Source organism: Dermatophagoides pteronyssinus, unplaced genomic scaffold (assembly GCF_027571235.1).
Source record: "Dermatophagoides pteronyssinus isolate colony J.1.1.1.1 unplaced genomic scaffold, Derpt_VIB-CSIC_2022.12 sq0021, whole genome shotgun sequence".
Classification (NCBI taxonomy): domain Eukaryota; kingdom Metazoa; phylum Arthropoda; class Arachnida; order Sarcoptiformes; family Pyroglyphidae; genus Dermatophagoides; species Dermatophagoides pteronyssinus.
The window spans coordinates 594,503-608,801 of record NW_027461545.1 but is presented as its reverse complement, the minus strand read 5'-3'; the positions used below and the strand labels follow the sequence as shown (position 1 = coordinate 608,801).

Below are 14,299 nucleotides of genomic sequence, written 5' to 3'. Positions count from 1 at the left end.
AAAAACAAATTATTTTTTATTAATGAATTTTTTCGGTTCGAACAACAACAACAGCAACAAAACAAAACGAAAAAAAAAACCATGGTGCGAAAGTCAGATCTTTTTTTCCGCGGAAAAACTCGGTAATTTTTGAAGAAAAAAAAATTTAAATTCGAACAATAGCAAAAAAACGACGGATATTTTGACTTTGAAAGGCTCAAAAAAAAAGTATATAAAAAATTGATAAAATTTTTTTCCCTCCATCCGGATATTTCGATTCTCGTTTGTTCATATATGGTAGTAATAGTTTCGAAGGAATTTTTTTTTTGTTGTGGAATCGATTGAATCGACTTTGACATTAATATTAACTTGATTTCTTTAAAATTAACCTTTTTTTTCGTTGGTTCGATATCTGTTTTTTATTTTCTTTGTCAACAATCAATATTATGGTAAAGATTCCTTTGGTCGATACTCTTGAGTTGAATTTTCATGGTCAATTTGAATTGTGTGTGTGTGTAAGTTTGGAGGTTTGGTAATGATAATCTTTGTAATTTTTTTTCCATGTTTCAACAACAGATTATAACTAATTCCGTTTGAGAAATTTTTCGATTAATCCGGGATTAGTGTTTGGGGGGGGACTTTGTACGGTTTGTCCAAGAAACAAAAAAAAAAAATCTGAATTTGATGTCTAAAATGGCCGTTCATTCGTTTCATATGATTATGACAACAACACCACCAACAACGATTTGCTGCTACCACAGAATTATAATGTCAGTATTTTTAGATTTTTTTTTCTTTTGTTGGATTTAATCCAACATCGTCATCATCATCATCAGGCAATGTTTTGGAAATTCTGTTTTTGTGATTCTATTAATTCATCTAAAATGTGAACCGACTGCCATACTGATCAATGTCGTAAAGTTCAAAAAACAAAAAAGCAAAAATCAATTCGGGGGTAAGTTTTCTTAATGATGATGATTAATCATTTTTTTCAGGTTTAATTATAAATTTGATTTTGATTTTTTTTCGTCTAAATTTGTCAAAAGAAAAAAAAATCATTCACACGTCAGCCAAGTGTAACGATTTACCCACCAAAAAAAAAACTCAAGAATCAATATGTGTCGGTATCGTGGAAACAGAAATTATTCACAACAACAACCGCAACAACAACAATCACAATTATCATCATCACCATCATTATCATCATTACCAAGAATATTACAGGCAATAATACGTATGGAACGACAAGCTGATAATGATTATTATCTAATTCAATCACGTTTATTACAGATAAAAGAAATGGAATCAATATTAAATAAATTAATATCAACACATTTAGATTCAGATAATTATGTTGATTATCTATTTCGTCGTGCTGAACAATTAAGTACACATCTAGAAACATATGAAAATATTATTGGAAAAATTGATATTGGTAATGAAATACGACAGAATTTTAAACAAATTTCCAATGAATTTGTTGAATATTTAAAACAAAAAATTCAATTTAAATCAATATGGATTGAAAATTTACAAACAATTGAAATCGGTAGGCAAACAATACGAGAAAAAATTTCCAAATCCGATGATTTTCGACAATTAATTGAAAATCTATATGAAAATGATGAATATTTTCAATTAAATGAACAAAGATTAAAATTTGATCAAGAATTTGATGAATTAAATAATCAAGTTGATAATTGTTTTCAATATGGACAACAAACAAAAGAATTAAGTTCAAAATTATATGATAAACTGACCGAATTGGAAACAAATTTCCAACGGATTGTACGTGAATCAATGAATAAAATTAATGATATTAAACGAACATCGATAAAAATTCCGGCAACCTGTTGATTTATGCTGCAAACCTGAAATTCATTTATGTTGATTTGATTGATGTTTTTTGAAATTGAATAAAAAAAGTTTTGTTTTGTTTTGTTGATTTTGTTGTTTTTTTTTGATTTCTCGTCACCTAGTGATGGTGATGATAATGATAAACACTAATGGTAACCATGATTTAAAAAAAAAAAAAATATCATCCAAAATCTGATATCATCAGCATTCCAAACAAACTTTGTTTGTTATTATTTACCGTATTTTGGTTGTGATCTTCGTCGTCGTTGACATCGTGACTCATGTGGATTTTTCATTTGGACAAAAATGAATCAAATTCAACAATTATCCAATAATCGATCAATAATGTTGATTTTTTTCAGTATTTTCCTGATGATTAATATCGAATTGATTCAAACAATATCAATGAAACCAGAACAATATCGTCGATTAATAATGAATCGATGTTATAATCGAACAGAATATCATCAACCATTAATATTGGGTCAAACAAAACCAATCGGTATGAGTATTGATTATTTTGTACGATTAACAGAAAAATTGGAACAAAATTATCCAGAATTGGATATGAAACAAATTGTAACAATGATTTTGAAAAGGTTTGAATATTCTTCTTCTGCATTTCATTTTTGGTTTTTGATTTAATGATTTCCAATTGAATTAGATTTCACTATGATGGTATACGTAATCTTGATCATGAAGAATATACCTTTCATCAAATACGTTATCAACAAATGCAACAGGAAAATGATCTAAATCGACGTCTGATGAATGAAATGTTATTTCAGGAAAAATTGGTTGAAGTAGATAATAGTTTACCGGTATTTGATGAAAATATTTTCAATGAAAATGAAAAATGTGCAATGTTTTTTATGATATCACATACGGTTAATAGAACGGCAGTTGATAAGTAAGTCTTTTCGGAGGTTTTTTTCGAGATTCCATAATTCTCATCTTCTTCATTCAACATAGTTATGGTAATCAAATTGTCAAAGAATTCGGTGTTGTTAGCCTTATGAATGATGATAATATGGCCATATCTTTGAATTATGTTTTGCTTGGTATAGCAGCTGCTTTATATGATTTACCAATTTTACGATTCGAATCACAACGAGATCAATTAGAAATTGATCCATTATATGCTGTAACATTATCGGATAAATTAGCAATATCATCATTGGAAAGTATTGAAAATTATGATAGTATGTTTGGTTCGCAAGGACATTGGAATTCAACATATTGTCAAAGTGAATATCAAATTATTGATCGTAATAATCGTCATGTTGCAACAATGTCGGAAATTAATGGCGGTATTGATGGTTGGTTAATTGGTAATAAATTATCAACCGAACATGGACGTCAACTTCGCCAGTTAAAATTGAGCCAAATAATCGATCGATACTATTCACATGATGGACTAACAATCGATTGTGGAATTTGTAAAGTGGATTTATTTCCCGAAATTTTTATCGATAATCTTTATCAAACTGCACGTGGTTATTCATTTTATTGGAATAGAAAATTTTTACATGAAAATTTAGAATATGAACGTATTGATGGTTTTATACATACAATGATTCAACCATTTCAACAATTTATAATTAAATCTAATCGATTAAAAAATGCTGGTAAGTTAATTAACCCTTGATCATCCGTTTTTTCAAAAATCTAATTTTTCCCTGCAGAATGTTCACGTATTAGTCAACATCGTAAAATTGATATACAAATCGAAACTAAAAGTGATCTTTATATTATGATTGATAATAATGCACATGAATATTCTAAATATCATTTGGAATCAATAACAAAATTATTAATAAAATTAAAAAGTTTAAATTCATTAGGACGGATAACAATAATGGTTAATGCACAACAAGGTTATGATTCAGAACATTTATCAAATAAAAGTGATGATTTTCGTTCATCATTACATTTGTTGGTTTATAATACAACATCACAACAACAGGCAACATGTCGTTTAGCTTGGTATAATTATCGTAAATAATGAATACCTGAATGAATTTTTCACCTGAATTTACCTAATTTGTTTTTTTCATCAATTTTCACAAAAACAGGTGAAACAACAATCAACAGTAAAAAAACATTATTATTTAATTTGGTTGAATTTTTTAAACGTGATCAATTGATTAACCATCAACAACAGAATAATGATGGACATTCAAAAAATTTTCTTTGGTTTTCATTAAAATCCAATTCATATGAACATTTAATTGAACGTGATCGTTCTTATTATTATCAATATCGTTGGAATTTATTATATTATTTGAATGTACGAATATTTTTCCTAACAACATATGATCAACATTTGGATGATGATCTAAGTCAAATGATTATTAATAAAGGTGATTGGTTTCGTGTTGATGCTCTGAATTATATGGATGATATTCAGGTGGATAAAATTGTACAACGTATATTGCAAACACCGAGGCCGATACAGATCATCGGTGATGGTGATGGTGATGGTAATGATCAATGTCAAAAATCAACGAATGAAACCACCAGAATTGAGCAAAAATTTTTACTGGGTAAAAAACGTAAACAATATTGGGTTCTATATCCAAAATATTTTCTCGATAGCCGTTTGATTCATTTTAAGGTAAGTTTTTCTTTTTGAAAAAAAAATTCCCAGTTAACCCTTTTCTCTCTCCTAGTTTCATTCGGAAACGGAAAGATTACGTATCTGTCTTGGACGTTATCTATTTCCCGAAACAAATTATACACAATGTCGTGAATCAACAGCAACCAGCAATAGCCAAAATACAATGTCAATTGAATTTATAATTGCACATCCATGTAGATGGAATTTGATTGAAACTTGTTTACCAATCTATATTACTATTATCAATAAAGATGATATGAATATCAATCAACAACAACAACAACAACAACAATCTTTGCAGCCATGTTATTATTTACATTCCAATGGTAAATTCATTGAAGGTAAACAAAACAAACAAGCCAAAAAAAAAATCCACTTGAAAAAATTAATCCTTGAATTTTTCTTTTCTTTTCATTTTCATTTTCCATTATCACCATTTTTCGAAATCGAAAAACGAAAGATGTCTGCCAATCACGACAACAACAAATATGGACATTATCAATGGACGGTCTGAAATGTTCGGAAAATTTTTCCAGAAATTTTTTACCAAATTTTCAAATTTTAATTTTCTGTTTACTGTTAATCGTTTTGATGATGAAATAAATAAATAAAGATGCAATGATTCATTTGTTTGTAATAACTCTTTCGTTATTTTCGCTCTAAATTCATCTGAAAATTGAAATTTCTGAAATCGTAGTCGTCGATGATGATGATTAACCAATCAATTATGTATTTGAGACGCCCAGCCATTTAGCTTCTTGAGTTTTTGTTTTTTTTGGGGCGACTGAAATCATCGATAGATTGCCCGGATTATTGCAAACATTTTGTTTTTGGGTGGTTTTTGTTTGCTTGCTTGCATATCGAACGATAGAATAACCATAGTGATTTTCTTATTGATAATATTTTCTGTTGTTTGAAAAACTATCATCCATATCGTCCAAAAATTATTATTATCTTTTGGGCTGATGCTGTCTGTGCTTTCGTTGTTGTTATAACTGGAAAAAAAAGTGAAAACAAGAAAATGTTGTCATTGGAAATTTGTTTGTCGTCGTCGATGTTCCCTTGGTTTCATCGATTTACAGCAATATTAATAATCAGATAACATCAGACCAAAAACTTATAAAAGATTATTATTTCCATTTTGACTTTCTTAATCTCCAAAAGTAAACCAGTGTTGCTTCAAAATCGTCAAATTTTTACATTTTTTCAAAAAATTTCATTTTTCAATTTTGAGTGATTGAATGAAAAAGATGAAAATTTCATCATTTTTGTTGGCAATCGCAGCCACGATTGTTTTCATCGATCAAACGAACACAATATCAGTACCAGTTGAACGTTATGATCTAATAAAATTACGTTGTTTTAATCGTTCAAGAACAAATGGCAAGGAATTAATACTTGGCCAAAATGAACCGATTGGTCTTTCAATGGAAAACCTAATTTCAATGATTGAAAAATTTGAAAAATTAAATCCAAATTATACACCGGATAATGTTATAAAAATTTTTCTTCGAAGGTTAGTTTTTCTTTTTTGCTGCTGTTAATTTTTCATTGTAAAAATCAATTTTTTTTCAATTTTTTCAAACAAGATTTCATATTGATGGTGTTCAATTTGATGGAAAAAATAATATTCCAATTGAAAAATATCGTAGTCAATCAAAAGTTATTGATGCTATACTATCAATCGATCATCATGATACTAGTTTTGATCATTTATTTCCGGAAAATCAATTTACCGAAGATGAAAAATGTAATTTATTTTTTACATTATCACATTTTATCAATGAAACAGCAAAAGCAAATGAAAATATATCGAATATTTTCATTGGAAATTTACCACGTTCAATGGAAAGAATTCAATTGTTGGCATTGAATTCAGCACCAATTCGTGATTTAGGTAATGAAATACCATTAGAAGAAACAACAATATCATCATCATCATCAACAGCCAATAACAACAATAATCAATTTGGAAAATCGCAAACACAAAAACCATTTATGAAACGTAATCGAAGAGAAATCAGGTAAGTTTTTCTTCAATTTTTTTTTCAAAAAACATTGATTGATTCGATTCGATGATTATAGAATGACAAGAAAACCAAGAGAATATGGTGTAGTAAGTTTTCTTTCATCGGAAAAAGATCCAATCAGTGCAAGTCGTGTTCTATTAGGATTATATGTTGGATTAGTTGGTACAAAACCACGTAAAGTAATCGATGTAATCAAAGATTTGGGAAAAACACCTGTTGAAAATGAATTGAATATGAAAGAAATTGATCCACTTTTAGCTGTAACATTAGCCGATATTTTTAGTCCGGCTAGTTTATATGAAGAAAACGAACCATTCGGTGGTGATGGTGTTTGGAATAATAATGTTTGTCATACAGAATTTATACTTGGAGACAATAAAGGTTTATTAGGAACAATGGCCGAATTACGTGGTGGTTTAGATGGTTATAATATTGGTACAATGATGGAATCAATACGATTAACATTTCCAAATATAACAGCAAGTCAAGCATTACGTTATTATTATACAAAACAAGGTTTAACATCAACAGCAAGTGTTTGTTATCGTGATTCATATATGGATAATTTATTGAAAGATGATTTGATTGATTCAGTTAAAAAATATTTAACCATTTGGAATAATTTTTATTTTGATGGTCTTCATGATAAAAGTCGTCTTGATGGTTATGTTAATCTATTCAAAGATATATTCATTAAAAAATTGGGTGAATCAGCATCACACAATGAAGGTATGTTTGTTCATATAATTTGAAATTGAAATTTTCCAAAAATTTGTTTTTTGTTTTGTTTTCTTGCTTTAGAGTTGAAAAAATTATGCTTTGAAACAATAACGAACGATATTCGAAAACGACAATGTGAAACAATATCAAATACATTCTTTATATTGGATATAAGTCAAACATGTAACCAACAACAACAACAACAACAAAATCAACAACATTGTTTGAAACAGGCAACCTTTGTAAATGAATTAACAAAAAATATGTTAATGAAAAGAAATTCTGGTTCAATTTCAATATTATATAATGCATTACCGGTTGAAAATCCATCATTGATTGATGATCAAATGATGCCAATAAATATATCATTATTTTCTGTTTCATATAATAAAACATCATCGGAATGTGCATCTTGTAAAGCAATTTATGGTGATACAAGTAAGTTATTGGAATGATAATGATGATGATGATTTAAACAAAAAACTTTTTTTTTTTTGAATTTTCAGTGGCTCAACGACCAATTCAAAATCGTGTCGAAATGTTTGATCGTTTAAATCGAATGCTGGAACAATTTGATGAAATTTATTCGAATCAAACAGGCGTACCAGGCAGATTATTATTCTGGTTCGATTATGGTACATTACAATCGATACCTGATGATGTTGTTGAAAAAATTCGATACAATCGATTTTCCCGAGAATTAATATTTCGTACAAGAAATTCTGGTTTCTATTCATTCGCAACAAATCAAACAACATTAAATGATGTTATTTCGGTTGCTAACAATATGATTCATATTAATCCGAATGATAATTCTTCTACGATAAAAATGGATGATCTTAATCATCTTTGTCAAATGTCACCACAAATATTTCAATATCCACAATGTAAAATACAACCATCCAATAATAATGTTTATCGTGGTTTTATTTCAAGAAATCGTCGTCAATCATGGGCAATGTATTCGGAATATTTTATTAAAAGTTATCATATTGAAATTCGTGTAAGTAAAAACGTTTTTTTTTTTTGTTTTTCACCGTAAAAAAAATTTGATCATTTCGTTTCGAAAAATTTCCCTATAGTTCCGTGCTGAAGAATCCAAGTTAAAGGTTTGCTATGGTCGTACAATGTTTCCGGAAAATGATGAAAATAATTGCCGTGTGAATCAAAATCTAAAAGATGATATTGTTTTGAATATAAATAATCCATGTCAAGGAATGAATACGGATAAATGTCCACCATTTTATTTTACAATCACTTTGTATAGTCCACCTGACAATCATCGTTTCTGTACAGGTTTGTGTGTTTCTGAATTTTTGATTTTTTTACTTAAAATCTTTCATTTTTCCCCACTATTTTTGCACAGATGCTGATTGTCAAAATATTGATCAATTTGCATGGTATTTCAGTCATACAGGGATTTCCTGTAATCATGCTAATTCGTTAAAAATTTCATCATCATCATCAATTTTTATAATTATTACTGCTTTGTTTACATTTATTATGAACAAATTTTTCTTTTTAAATTAAAATTAAAAAATGAATTTTGTTGAAAATTAAATTTTGTTGAAAAAAAATCGAATCAATTTTTTTTCGAAAAAAAATAACGCTAGATGGCGTTGACACCAAATGTTTACACAACGGTTTTTTTTCTGCTGTTCGACAAAATCATTTTTCGCCTTCGATTGAGAAAAATGTTTTGTTTTTTTAATTTTTTGATTTGATCATTTGATTTTTGACTCGCGTTTGACAATTTTATGACAAAGAAAAACATGGCAATTTTTCAACAAAGTATGAATTTTTTGTATTGTTTGTTTTCGGATTGCAATTTTTAACAACAAATTTTAATTTGATTTCGTTTAGAAAAATCCAATTCAGATAAAAATGTTAGTGAAGATGATGGTGCTGTTGTTGGATCCGAATATTTTAAACGTTTTGTATTTGATTTGAAAAAATCATCAAATTCAAAACAATTAATGGCTGGTGCTATGGGCGGTATGGTTTCGGGTTATTTAGCAGCAAAATTTGGTAAATTGGCTGCTATTGCTGTTGGTGGTAGTATGCTTGTGATACAGGTAATGTTTTTTTTTCTTTCATGATGAAATCTTTTGTTATACTTACTTACATTATACTTTTTTTTCCTGTAGATTGCACAATATAATGATTATATTGAAATTGATTGGAAAAAAGTTAATCAAGATGTACAAGTAGTGAAAAAAACAATGAATAAAAATAAATCACAATTACCAACAGTTGTAAAAAATATTCAAGAATTTGTACAAGAAAATGTAGTATTAGCTGGTGGATTTGCATCCGGATTTTTGATTGGATTTGCTTGGGCATAAATTACATATTTTCATTTCATTTTTCCAAAAATCGATGAAATCTTCAATCCAAAATTCTAACATCGACATTAAACATAGAGAGATAATTTCAAACAACAACTACTGATACACTATCTAGCATAATCCATATTATAAATTCTATTCGTCATAACATTATCCATATTGTAATCTAATCTAATAAAACTTTAAAAAAAAAAAATTTAAAAAAATCTGAAAATGCAAAAAAACTTGATTTCTTAAATCCAGAAAAAAAATTCAGTTTATACGTTGTTTGTTGTCATATTCGAACATTCTTTGATGCGTATACCCAAAAAGAAAATATATGAGTGCAACGTATAAACTAACCAGAAATGATTATTCAATCAATCGATGATAATGTTCATCATCATCAACAAAGCGTCATCATCAATCAAAACAAGCAAACGAAAACAAATAACCAAAACAAACAAACGAAAAACACTGATAGCAGCTGAGTGATAATTCTTTCCTTTCGATATATATATGCGCTTTCAATATCATCATTGAATTAATAATTTCATTCTTTTCTGTTTCGAATGTTTATTGCAAAAACTCGTTAACATCGGTTGCCTATTGTGGTTGTTGTTTACCCAAAATTGAAAAAAAAGAAAAGAAGAGACTTTTTTCCGTAATCTGATCGGTTATTTTTCAATTTGATTTTTCCAGATTTTTCCCAATTGTCGTCGAATGACGCCCCAAAATCAACGATCCTGTAAACCTGTGATTTTTTTTTCTTCTTTTGGTTTTTGAATCCAATTTTTTTTTTTTGAATTCAATTAACTCACACTTGAAACAACAACAATGACCACAGAGATCAAAGCATATTATCAGAATGCAAAAATACAATTATTAAGTAAATTAGAAGGACATCAAGATGTTGTTAATGCAGCTTTTATTATTCCAAATGATGATGGTGTTATCAGTATCAGTGAAGATAAGTAAGTTGAATGAATGAATTGATTGGTGATTTTACCTGAGATTTTTTTTCAACTCAACAGAACCCTAAGAATTTGGTTGAAACGTGATCGTGGTACCTATTGGCCTTCAGTATGCAATGTTCTTCCAGGTAAGAACTTGAAGATTGACTGAAAGTTTACCTGAAAATAATTTTTTCGTTTTTTTTCTCTCTCTCTCTTTCAGCACCAATTTCATCAATGGATTATAATCATCAAACTAAACGTTTATTTGTTGGTCTTGATAATGGTTATATATCAGAATTTAATGTTTCGGATGATTATAATCGTATAAAATTAATAAAAAATTATGCTGCTCATCAAAATCGTATAAAATCAATATTATTTTCATTGGATACTGAATGGTTATTAAGTATTGGTCGTGATAAATATTTTGTTTGGCATTGTGCTGAACGTGGTAAACGTATTGGAGCTTATTTTTGTCAAAATTCTTGTACAGCTTTACAGTATGTGTGCTTGTTTGTTTTTTTAATAACTTTTTCTTATTGAAAACTTTGAAAAAATCTTTTTATTTAGATTTGATCATCAATCAAAACATGCGTTTATTGGTGATTTAAATGGTCATATTGAAATGATTAAATTGGAAAATGATTCCTATAAACCGGTTACAACATTAAAAGGACATTCAGCACCTGTTCGGTGTTTAACATGGGATTGTGTTAATCAATTATTATTTTCCGGTGGTTCGGATAAAGTAATCATCTGTTGGGATATTGGTGGTAAAAAAGGTACTGCTTATGAATTACAAGGCCATAAGTAAGTGTTGATTGTTTGAATATGGAGATTTTTCCTATGGTGAATTTCTAATTGGATTTTTTTACATAGAAATTCTGTGACATCATTATATTTTTCCAGTGCCAATCGTCATTTAATTTCGACATCCGAAGATTATATGATTATTGCCTGGGATATGTCTTGCCAACGTAAAGAGGTAATTGATTTTTACATCGAAAGAAAAAGTTGAAAAATGTTTTTAAAATAATTTTCATTCATATGTTTTTTTCAAGACACCGGATTGGGCTGAAAGTGATTTTTGTCAACGTTGTCAACGGCCATTTTTCTGGAACATTAAAGCAATGTATGATCAAAAAACATTGGGTTCACGACAGGTTTGTTTTTGTTTTGTTTTTTCATAATTCCATAATCAAAATATTCAATTATCATAGCATCATTGTCGTCTTTGTGGTAAAGCAATATGCGATGTTTGTAGTTTAAATCGTTCAACATTACCTAAATATGGTTATGAATTTCCAGTTAGAGTTTGTAATGATTGTTTTGGTACAATTACAGATGCTGAGTAAGTAGTTTTTTTTTAAATTGTAATTTCTTAACAAAAATGAAAATTTTCATTGAATTTTCCCTATTTTAAACCAGTCGAATTTCATTAGCAAAATTTTATGATAGTAAACATTGTATAACACATATGAATATTGATGAAACAAATAATCTAATGATTACATCGGGTTTTGATCGTATTATTAAGGTAAGTGTTTTTCTTGTCATCAAATTTTCATTAAATTTTTTTCCTTATTTTTTGTCATTTTTTGCAACAGCTCTGGGATATAAGTAGCCTTTTCGGTTAAATTTTTGTGACTAAAAATGTTTGACTGGATTAACCCGAAACAACATTCGAATCGAACGATATTATCGAATGAATCGAACGATCATGATGATGACCCAAACCAACAATACAAACATAATTCTTTCTTAACTTGGTTTTCTTTATTTCTTTCAAACACATTCATTTTATTGAGTATATAGCTTGGTATTCCATAAATAATAACAATAATAATTTTCATTTTTTTTTTTTTTAAATCTTTTTTCTTTGGATTCGATTTTGATGATTTTGAGAAAGTAATTTGCAATAAAAATTGATTGTTGAATTAATTAATTAATTTTCGTGGTTTGATTGACAACATTGATCGATGGATTGATTGATTAATCCTATCGCAAGATCGATTAATCCTTAATAATCACAATTTGACACACAAAGTCAAACACCTCATATGTCAATTTTGTGTTAATCTCAATCATTGGATCCTGATTTTTGCAGAAAAAGAAAGAGAAACGAAAAAAGAAGAAAAGATGATTCTATTCATAGACATTTTTTTTTATCGTAATTTTCTTAAATCGCTTGTCATTATCGTCGTTGTCGTTTGTTTGTTTGTTGTGTTAGAAATGGGTGTTAACCCCTTGTAGAAAATTTTCATTTTTGTTTGTTTGTAACCAATTTCTAAACACGATTTGCCCTCAAAAAAAAAAAAAAAAGAGAAAAAACGTGCGTGTGTTTTGTTATTATTATTGAAAAAAATTTAATTTAGAAAAATTGATGATAATGGTGATTGTCATCATTATTATCATACGGGTGGCATAAATGTGAAATATTGTATCATCCACATCTGAATGAAAGAAAAGGAAATTTTGTTACAAAAAAAGAAAGAAACTAAGATGATGACGAAACACACACACACATATAATGAATATTGAAATATGGCAATTAAATCGAAAAAAAGAGACGATGAAGACGACGAAAATGGCCAAATCATCATCATTATCATAATGATTGTTCAATGTCAAAAATGGAAATTTTTTCTTCTTTTTTTTCGGTCATCATCATTGATCGATCTACCGCAGTCAATAAAAATGGGAAGGATGATGATTCGAACATTAATCGAATGTTTAGAGAAAATTTCCTAGGAAAAACAAACAAAGAAAAAACGGGAAAATTCCCTGGAATTTTCGTAATTCAATTTTTTTTTGACAAATTTTCAAATTCAAAAAAATGGTCAAGGATTTTTTTCATTTCAAACGTTTGGGTTGGCCTGCCAAATTGGCGGTGATGCATTGAGAATGGATGGCCTTTTTTCTCTTCATTTCCATCCACTACTGTATATGATTATGAAGGGCAGCAATTTTTTTTGTCAAAAAAAAAAAAAAAAAATTGCGGCAACACCAAATGACAAATACGTGGATGTTTTTTAATCTCATCAACAACAACAACTACCTGTTGATTTTATCAAAAAAATTTTTTTTTCATTGTTTTTTATTTCATGGGGATGATTCTTGTTGCAATCTCTCTCTCTCTCTCTCTCTCCTCTTTACGAGAGTAGTAGCAGTAGGCTAAAGTGTTAAAGGGCAGTAATATTTTTTTTTTTTTTTGATAATATTCTCTCCATCGACCAACCGATAACCTAAACTAACCAAACAACAAAATAAATCAAGCAGCATAGTGGTGATGATCATTCATTGATCATATTTTTTTTATGATGATGATGATGTTATCATCGTTGATGCAAAAAAAACATTTTCAATAATCATCTGATAATCAAGAAAGAAAAAAAATTCTGAAAATTAGGGAAATTTACCTGTATTTTTTTTTGGTGGCTATTTCAACAGTTGGTTATACCAATCATTGGTTCGATGGCTTTTTTTCTTTACCTTTTCTTTATCCAAAACAATGAATGAATGAATGATTCACCTTCGCCATCCACAATATTTAACATCGACACAAGCATCGACCAAGAACGGATCAACTTCAACTTTTTTACTTGTTGATCATCATCATAGTGGTTAAGGTGGTTGTTGTTGTTGTTGTTATATCAGTCAACCATAACAACAACAACAATTGTTTTTGCTTCTCTTCATTCATTCATTCACCTTTGTGTTGATTTTCTTCTTCAGCAAATATTAAAAAAAAAAATCTTTTTTTCTTTTTTGTCCAGAAAAGGCCACCATTCTATTATTATCTTTGAAGTT

The 14,299-nt window shown here is 28.5% G+C and overlaps 4 protein-coding genes and 1 long non-coding RNA gene across 7 annotated transcripts; 4 read left to right on the top strand and 1 right to left on the bottom strand.

Moving 5' to 3' along the window:
- Nucleotides 1-404: 404 nt before the first annotated feature.
- On the top strand, nucleotides 405-1,922 carry LOC113791136 (uncharacterized). The gene is made up of 3 exons (XM_075822938.1): nucleotides 405-494; nucleotides 556-934; nucleotides 1,026-1,922. Exon 3 carries the CDS (start codon nucleotides 1,096-1,098, stop codon nucleotides 1,834-1,836), a length of 741 nt encoding a protein of 246 aa, XP_075679053.1. The 5' UTR covers nucleotides 405-494; nucleotides 556-934; nucleotides 1,026-1,095; the 3' UTR covers nucleotides 1,837-1,922.
- Nucleotides 1,923-2,019: 97 nt separating this feature from the next.
- On the top strand, nucleotides 2,020-5,096 carry LOC113791135 (uncharacterized). Its single transcript, XM_027340868.2, has 7 exons — nucleotides 2,020-2,435; nucleotides 2,501-2,746; nucleotides 2,809-3,464; nucleotides 3,522-3,833; nucleotides 3,912-4,453; nucleotides 4,509-4,797; nucleotides 4,917-5,096. The coding sequence occupies exons 1-7, from the start codon at nucleotides 2,143-2,145 to the stop codon at nucleotides 5,057-5,059; spliced, it is 2,481 nt and encodes an 826-aa protein (XP_027196669.2). The 5' UTR covers nucleotides 2,020-2,142; the 3' UTR covers nucleotides 5,060-5,096.
- Nucleotides 5,097-5,572: 476 nt separating this feature from the next.
- Nucleotides 5,573-9,734, top strand: LOC113791134 (uncharacterized). 2 transcript variants are annotated; one of them, XM_027340865.2, is made up of 8 exons: nucleotides 5,573-5,972; nucleotides 6,046-6,480; nucleotides 6,542-7,215; nucleotides 7,288-7,644; nucleotides 7,713-8,209; nucleotides 8,289-8,502; nucleotides 9,070-9,281; nucleotides 9,354-9,734. In XM_027340865.2, the coding sequence occupies exons 1-8, from the start codon at nucleotides 5,698-5,700 to the stop codon at nucleotides 9,549-9,551; spliced, it is 2,862 nt and encodes a 953-aa protein (XP_027196666.2). In that variant the 5' UTR covers nucleotides 5,573-5,697; the 3' UTR covers nucleotides 9,552-9,734. The 2 variants fall into 2 exon arrangements, with proteins under 2 accessions (XP_027196666.2, XP_027196667.2); XM_027340866.2 differs by lacking the exons at nucleotides 9,070-9,281; nucleotides 9,354-9,734 and adding an exon at nucleotides 8,573-8,767.
- Nucleotides 9,735-9,921: 187 nt separating this feature from the next.
- On the top strand, nucleotides 9,922-12,351 carry Wdfy2 (WD repeat and FYVE domain containing 2). 2 transcript variants are annotated; one of them, XM_075822877.1, is made up of 10 exons: nucleotides 9,922-10,302; nucleotides 10,337-10,507; nucleotides 10,568-10,635; nucleotides 10,710-10,989; nucleotides 11,060-11,299; nucleotides 11,369-11,474; nucleotides 11,551-11,652; nucleotides 11,710-11,840; nucleotides 11,918-12,026; nucleotides 12,097-12,351. In XM_075822877.1, the coding sequence occupies exons 2-10, from the start codon at nucleotides 10,371-10,373 to the stop codon at nucleotides 12,124-12,126; spliced, it is 1,203 nt and encodes a 400-aa protein (XP_075678992.1). In that variant the 5' UTR covers nucleotides 9,922-10,302; nucleotides 10,337-10,370; the 3' UTR covers nucleotides 12,127-12,351. The 2 variants fall into 2 exon arrangements, with proteins under 2 accessions (XP_075678992.1, XP_027196710.1); XM_027340909.2 differs by having other exon boundaries at nucleotides 9,922-10,507.
- On the bottom strand, nucleotides 11,178-14,022 carry LOC142645763 (uncharacterized). The gene is made up of 2 exons (XR_012846819.1): nucleotides 13,909-14,022; nucleotides 11,178-13,236 (listed from the first exon to the last, which is right to left on the bottom strand). It is a non-coding gene; the product is annotated as an uncharacterized LOC142645763 (long non-coding RNA).
- Nucleotides 14,023-14,299: the final 277 nt, after the last annotated feature.